Genomic DNA, 7,500 nt, shown 5'->3' with positions numbered 1-7,500 from the left:
GAGCGCGGGCATCTCCTCCTCGTTGACTTCCGAGCCTTCTTCCAGGGGGGCGTCCTCCTCGTCGATGCCCAGGCCCAGCTTGATCATTCTGCGAATCAGATAGAGGGAGTGTTTGAAAATAGGTTTCAAGGTTTTAGATAAACAGGACAACATAAACATGGATGCTTAAAAAGAAACTTATTTCAAGGATGATAAAAAAGACTTGGAAATACAGAAAGTAAGACCTAAAGACACGAGGTACATTTGAAGGATAATGAAGAAATTAAATCCATATGGATCAAGGACTCACCTGTAGATACGGCTGGCGTGGACACCTGGGTCCTCGAGGCTGAAGCCAGACGACAGAAGGGAGCTCTCGAACAGCAGCATCACGAGATCCTTCACTGACTTGTCGTTCTTGTCAGCATCGGCCTTCTGTCTCAGGGTTTCGATGATGCTGTGGTCGGGGTTGATCTCAAGGTGCTTCTTGGCGGCCATGTAGCCCATGGTCGAAGGTGTCCCTCAGCGCCTGGGCCTTCATGATGCGCTCCATGTTGGCGGTCCAACCGTACTGGGAGGTCACGATGCAGCACGGAGAGGTCACAAGGCGGTTGCTCACAACCACCTTTTCAACGCGCTTGTCCAGGATGTCCTTCATTACCTTGCAAAGGTTCTCGAACTTCGTCTTCTGTTCCTCGTACTTCTTTTTCTCCTCCTCGTCCTCGGGGAGTTCAAGGCCTTCCTTCGTCACAGAGACGAGCTGCTTTCCATCGTATTCCTTCAGCTGCTGAACACAGTATTCGTCGATGGGTTCCGTCATGTAGATCACCTCGAAGCCGCGCTTCTTCACTCTCTCCACGAAAGCAGAGTTCTGCACCTGTTCGCGAGTCTCGCCGGTGATGTAATAGATGACTTTCTGATTCTCCTTCATGCGGGAGATGTACTCCTTGAGGGAGGACATTTCATCACCTGAGGCGGAGGTGTGGTACCTCAGGAATTCGGCGAGCTTCTTGCGGTTGGTGGAGTCCTCGTGGATGCCGAGTTTGAGGTTCTTGGAGAAGTTTTCGTAGAACTTCTTGTAACTCTCCTTGTCGTCCACGAGTTCCTCAAAGAGTTCAAGGGTCTTCTTGACGAGATTCTTCCTGATCACTTTCAGGATCTTGTTCTGTTGCAACATTTCTCGGGAAATGTTCAGGGGCAGATCTTCAGAGTCAACAACACCGTTGATGAAGTTCAGGTACTCGGGGATAAGTTCCTCGCAGTTCTCCATGATGAACACGCGACGCACGTAAAGCTTGATCTTGTTCTTCTGCTTGCGGTTCTCGAACAGGTCGAAGGGGGCGCGGCGAGGCAGGAACAGAAGGGCGCGGAACTCCAGCTGGCCTTCCACGCTGAAGTGCTTCACGGCCAAGTGGTCCTCCCAGTCGTTGGTCAGCGACTTGTAGAACTCGCCGTACTCCTCCTTCGAGATGTCGTCGGGGTTGCGCGTCCACAGGGGCTTCGTCTTGTTCAGCTCCTCGTCCTCCGTGTACTTCTCCTTCACGGTCTTCTTTTTCTTCTTGTCTTCGCCCTTCTCCTTGTCGGCTTCTTCGTCCTCACCCACGTCCTCGACCTTTGGCTTGTCGTCCTCCTCCTCTCCCTCCTTCTCGCCTCCGTCTTCTTCCTCGTCGTCTGAGACTTCCTGCAGAGTAACAACGGGGTCACGTAACATTGCATTTTTATATTAGTACCGAGAAATTCACCAAATAATCAAAACTAGCCAAACAGCAATAATAAATCAAACTCAATAAAATGTCGCAATGAAATAAAAATGATGCGAAACTATTTTAATCAGTCACATAATATGTGTTCCTCCTTTAGCTTATATGATCGTTAAAATGAATATTATTATACTGGTACTTGCTTTGGATTTTCTTTAAATACGTAATTTGTATACGTAAACTGATTTAGTTGAATACAGGACGATATCCGATATTTCACATGCAGTACAAAGACCAAGTAAAGATTTCGAAAGCATTTACATCTAATGGCATTGTATTTCCCTGCTGTATATGGTAATCAAGCCGTAAAATATCTTTACCTTGTCCCTTTCCTTCTCGACGAGGAGCTTGATGGGATAGCCAATGAACTGCGAGTGCTTCTTCACGATCTCCTTCACGCGACGTTCTTCAAGGTACTCGGTCTGGTCCTCCTTCAGGTGGAGGGTGATCTTTGTACCGCGGCCGATGGGTTCGCCTGAGAAAAAAGACATTTGGATTCAGCTTAGGTTACGAGAGATGGTTTACATGATCAATGTAATATGATCGTTAGCTCTATGAAGACCTCATTCCATGAACAATTACATAATAATTTAAGCATCGTGACACTACATGTTTAGATTAACAGGAGAGGAAGCCTATGGAGGCAACCGATGAATGCTTCCGCCTCCTCTCGTTAAAATGCTTTTCAATCAAAGTTCAAACATGAAGCCGGGGCCCACACAAGGAGCCGCCCACTCACCGGTGTCGTGGCGCACTGTGAACGACCCGCCCGCGGACGACTCCCAGATGTACTGCTCGTCGTCGTTGTTCCTCGACACCACGGTCACCTTGTCGGCCACAAGGTAGGCGGAGTAGAAGCCCACGCCGAACTGACCGATCATCGAGATGTCGGCGCCAGCCTGCAGCGCCTCCATGAAGGCCTTGGTGCCCGACTTGGCGATGGTACCCAGGTTGTTGACCAGGTCGGCCTTGGTCATGCCGATGCCGCTGCACAGGGAAGGTTAGGTCAGAGCAGCTCTCGCAAAGCGACATTTCCATTGCTACACAAATGGATTATTACGTCATTTTAAAAATAATTGCAAGCATTATTAGCATGAATAGCTAGAGACTTCCACGCAAGGAAGGGAGAAAAGGGAAGGGAAAGGGGGAGGGGAAGGAGGGAGATGGTAATGACTATTTTGAACATGGAGGTTATCTAGCGGGGGTAGGAGGGAGGGAAACGGAGGAAGAGGCGGGCGGCCTCACCTGTCGATGGTGAGCATGGGGTCTTGTTGGGCAGGGAGGAGGGGGGTAGGAAAAAAGGGGAAGGGAGGAAGGGAAGAACGAGGGAGGGAGGGAGGGAGGGAGCCTCACCTGTCGACGGTGAGCGTGGGGTCTTGTTTGGCAGGGAGGAGGGGGGTAGGAAAAAAGGGGAAGGGAGGAAGGGAAGAACGAGGGAGGGAGGGAGGGTGTCGACGGTGAGCGTGGGGTCTTGTTTGGCAGGGAGGGGGGGGGGGTGAGGGGAGGAAGGGGAGGAAAGGAGGAAGGGAAGAACGAGGGAGGGAGGGAGGGAGGGAGGGAGGGAGGGAGGGAGGGAGGGAGGGAGGGAGGGAGGCAGGGAATAACGAGGGAGGGAGGGAGGGAGCCTCACCTGTCGATGATGGTGAGCGTGCGGTCGTCCTTGTTGGGCACCAGCTTGATGAACAGGTCCTTGCCATTCTCCAGCTTCGACGGGTCCGTCAGCGACTCGTAGCGGATCTTGTCCAGGGCGTCGGACGAGTTCGAGATCAGCTCTCGCAGGAAGATCTCCTTGTTGCTGTAGAAGGTGTTGATGATCAGCGACATCAACTGAGCGATCTCCGCCTGGAAAGCGAAGGTTTCCACCTCCTCGCTCATCGTCTCCTCGACCATCTGCGGGGAAAGCGGCGCGTTAGCAGGCATCGAAACACATTGAAAACACGCTTGATAATATTCATTTAAAAACCGTCAGCGGGGAAATTGACAAATTAGTAGGAATCGAGGCGAATCTCTCTCTCTCTCTCTCTCTCTCTCTCTCTCTCTCTCTCTCTCTCTCTCTCTCTCTCTCTCTCTCTCTCTCTTTACTTTTGTTTACAATTACATATTTCTCTCTATTCTACTATTTCTCTCTCTCTCTCTCTCTCTCTCTCTCTCTCTCTCTCTCTCTCTCTCTCTCTCTCTCTCTCTCTCTCTCTCTCTCTCTCTCTCTCTCTCGCTCTCGCTCTCATCAGCGGGAAAATAGACAAATAAGCCAGAGTCGATAAGTATTTAAATAAATTCGCAAGATTTGGTTAAAAAGCGTCAGGCGCAAATTAAAATACATTTGTTAGATTTAGTTAAAAGCATCAGGCGCACCGTCATAATGAACTCTTGGCGGATATCAACAATAACTGAATCATTTGAGACATTTATAAAATTTATGTAGATCATTGGGATAATCTGCCATGTATTTGTAAAAAGATGTTTTTCACTAATTACTATACGAACTGATTTAAGTCATTAATGCAAAGACTTTGAGATACGGAATACAATCTTATCTTTTATCAAGTGGCATGACTCTTGTTATCAGGAGGTTGTAACAATTCATAATTACGCAACGCTATTAACAAATTCAAATCAATTATTATTGGGAGTATCAACATGTCACTCAACTAACTAGTAACCAAATTCTCATCAAGATATTAAAGACGACGTTAGGTTAAAGTAAATATTAAAATAATATATATAAAATAATCTATTCCAAAAAAAAAAAAAAAAAGACATTGTCGCACCGGCTGGGAGTCAAGTGGCGGGCGTACGACTAAACCATTAGGCAAAGAAACATATTTATCTTACAAAGACCCTTTATCCAAGTGGAATGTCTAAATCCACAGTTATTCGCAGATCCTCTCTTTTATATGAATTATAACCTTCCTCTCTTAAACTAAGAGAAAACTCGAGTTTATACACGCTGAACGTATGGCTTTAAGATGCAGTGGCAACTCGTAACGTAATACCGGTACCGGCAAGAATATTCTAGCACGTTTCATTCTAAATCCCAGTTTATATATAATGTAAATATACCTCCTTATCACTAACAGACAGGCGTCTTTAGAAACCACCAGCATTAAACCATAAACGTTCCTCCAGAGCTTCAGAATTTGAACCGAAGCTGCTTTTAAACGCGAGGCGATCAATACAAAGGCATCGAGAGACAAGACAAGAGCTTAAATAAAAAGCAAATGTCAATTCATGACTGAAAATGATTAAAAAAGAAATTCATGCCCCTTGACTCAGCAACGTTAAGGTATCTTCTAGAATCGAGAGGTCCGGCAACACGTGCCTAACATGGTGTAAACATTAAACTTTATTTATTATTATTATTTTGCTTTGTATAGGATTAAATGGATATCTCAAATACGTTTTTCTTCGTTCATAGATTGTCATTGATTGTTTGCCAGTAATGCTTGTAATAACGTGAGAATGCACCAGAAATTGTCTATTAAAAGTCCATTTTGCGATTGCTTAAAACGATATTTCGCAACATCATAATTGCACAAGAACACCCTTCCCACATCCTGCTGTTGCAAAGCAGAAATACCCCTCCGCACACATCACTTCCTTCCGTAGAAATTTCTAGATGACACCACACTGAACAGATTAAAGATAAAAAAAAAAAAATCTATTTCATCACCAAATATCGACACATATTTTCAAATCGATTCATTTAACAAGGCTTGGCGAACTGACCTTTGCGGAGGTATGTGTTAGTGGAGTACGAACGGGACGAAACGGCCTTGCAACCTGTGCTTTGGCTAATGCTGTTTGTGCAACGTGTGCTGAGGGACTGAAGGCGAGTGTGGGTGCAACTCCTTTAATATGGGGTCCGCTCACCATCCTTCCTCTCCTCCCCCTCCTCCCCCCCTCCTTCCCTACTCCTCCCTCCCTCCCTCCCTCCCTTGCCTACTCCTCCTCCTTCCTCTCCCCGACCCACCCCGCCCTCTCCTCCTCCTCTTCCCTTCTTCCTTGCCTTATCCCCTCCCTCCTTCCGTCCCTCCCTCCCTCCCTCCCTCCCTCCTTCCCTTCTCCCTCCCTCCCTCCCTCGCCTACTCCTCCCCCTCCCTCCCTTCCCTCCCTCCCACTCTCCCTCCCTCCCTCCCACTCTCCCTCCCTCCCTCGCCTCTCGTCCCCCCTCTCTCCCTCCCTCCTTCCCTCCCTCCCTCCTTCCCGCGCCTGACAGAGGTGGCAGAGGTCATATCCTGTTATTATCCTCCGTTTTAAGGGAAATATGTTTTTAAAAAAGGGTTATATATCAATCAGTTACTTATGAATATGTTGTTGGAAATGTAGTTGAGTTCTCCTTACTGTATTTTCTTCTATGACGATGAATATGCAACGGTTAGCAACGGCGGTAGCAACAAAGAAATTAAAGTTGTAAGGCTAGTTTGCAGAACCTTACAACCCTTCCTTCGACCTCAAGTTTTAAAGCAAAACAAACAAAAAAACTATGAAACAAATAGAATACTAAAATAAACAAGTAATATTCATTAACAAAGAAAATGACTGAAAGGAAGTGTCTAGAACAGCAGGCAGGCAACATCGAGAGAATTCCAGACCTCTCTCTCTCTCTCTCTTTCTTATTATCTTTCTCTCTCTCTCTCTCTCTCTTATTCTCTTTCTCTCTCTCTCTCTCTCTCTTATTCTCTTTCTCTCTCTCTCTCTCTCTCACTTTCTCTCTCTCTCTCTCTCTCTCTCTCTCTCTCTCTCTCTCTCTCTCTCTCTCTCTCTCTCTCTCTCTCTCTCTCTCTCTCTCTCTCTCTCTCTCTCTTCTCTCTCTCTCTCTCTCTCTCTTCTCTCTCTTCTCTTTCTCTCTCTCTCTCTCTCTCTCTCTCTCTCTCTCTCTCTCTCTCTCTCTCTCTTCTCTTTCTCTCTCTCTCTCTCTCTCTCTCTCTCTCTCTCTCTCTCTCTCTCTCTCTCTCTCTCTCTCTCTCTCTCTCTCTCTCTCTCTCTCTCTCTCTCTCTCTCTCTCTCTCTCTCTCTCTCTCTCTCTCTCTCTCTCTCTCTCTCTCTCTCTCTCTCTCTCTCTCTCTCTCTCTCTCTCTCTCTCTCTCTCTCTCTCTCTCTCTCTCTCTCTCTCTCTCTCTCTCTCTATCTATCTCTCTCTCTCTCTTTCTCTCTCTCTTATTCTCTTTCTCTCTCTCTCTCTTCTCTCTCTCTCTCTCTCTCTCATTCTCTCTCTCTCTCTCTCTCTCTCTCTCTCTCTCTCTCTCTCTCTCTCTCTCTCTCTCTCTCTCTCTCTCTCCCTCTCCTTATTCTCTCTCTCTCTCTCTCTCTCTCTCTCTCTCTCTCTCTCTCTCTCTCCTTCTCTCTCTCTCAAGAAGGTTCTAAAATAAACGAACTGGGGGAATGTTGACGTTGAATTTATTAATACGAGAAGATTCTACGTCGGTGGAACTTTTGTTTTTATTATTATTATTATTATTATCATTATTTATTATTATCATTATTATCATTATTATTGTTATCATTATTATTATTATTATTATTATTATTATTATTATTATTATAATATTTGCTATATTTGTGTGTAGTTTTGAATATTGTTGCTGTTATTGATGACAGTATATTGATTTACGAATCACACGTTTTTCTAGTAGAATAACAAAGGTGGATGCGCAGAAACAAAGAGAGAGAGAGAGAGAGAAAGAGAGAGAGAGAGAGAGAGAGAGAGAGAGAGAGAGAGAGAGAGAGAGAGAGAGAGAGAGAGAGAGAGAGAGAGAGAGAG

At 46.0% G+C, this 7,500-nt stretch overlaps 1 protein-coding gene across 1 annotated transcript in view; it reads right to left on the bottom strand.

Moving 5' to 3' along the window:
* LOC125027163 (heat shock protein HSP 90-alpha-like) overlaps positions 1-5,586 on the bottom strand; it is a 6,401-nt gene extending 815 nt beyond the window's left edge. Inside the window, 7 exon segments of the mRNA XM_047616051.1 lie at positions 1-88; positions 290-489; positions 491-1,660; positions 2,060-2,214; positions 2,479-2,726; positions 3,370-3,629; positions 5,466-5,586. The exon segment at positions 1-88 is cut by the window's left edge and continues 815 nt beyond it. Of these exon segments, the coding sequence (XP_047472007.1) occupies positions 1-88; positions 290-489; positions 491-1,660; positions 2,060-2,214; positions 2,479-2,726; positions 3,370-3,629 (2,121 nt within the window). The 5' untranslated portion in view covers positions 5,466-5,586.
* Between the last annotated feature and the right edge of the window lie 1,914 nt (positions 5,587-7,500).

Source organism: Penaeus chinensis, chromosome 7, assembly GCF_019202785.1.
Source record: "Penaeus chinensis breed Huanghai No. 1 chromosome 7, ASM1920278v2, whole genome shotgun sequence".
Lineage (NCBI taxonomy): Eukaryota > Metazoa > Arthropoda > Malacostraca > Decapoda > Penaeidae > Penaeus > Penaeus chinensis.
The sequence above is the reverse complement of the archived record's forward strand: the minus strand, read 5'-3'. Positions and strand labels throughout refer to the sequence as shown.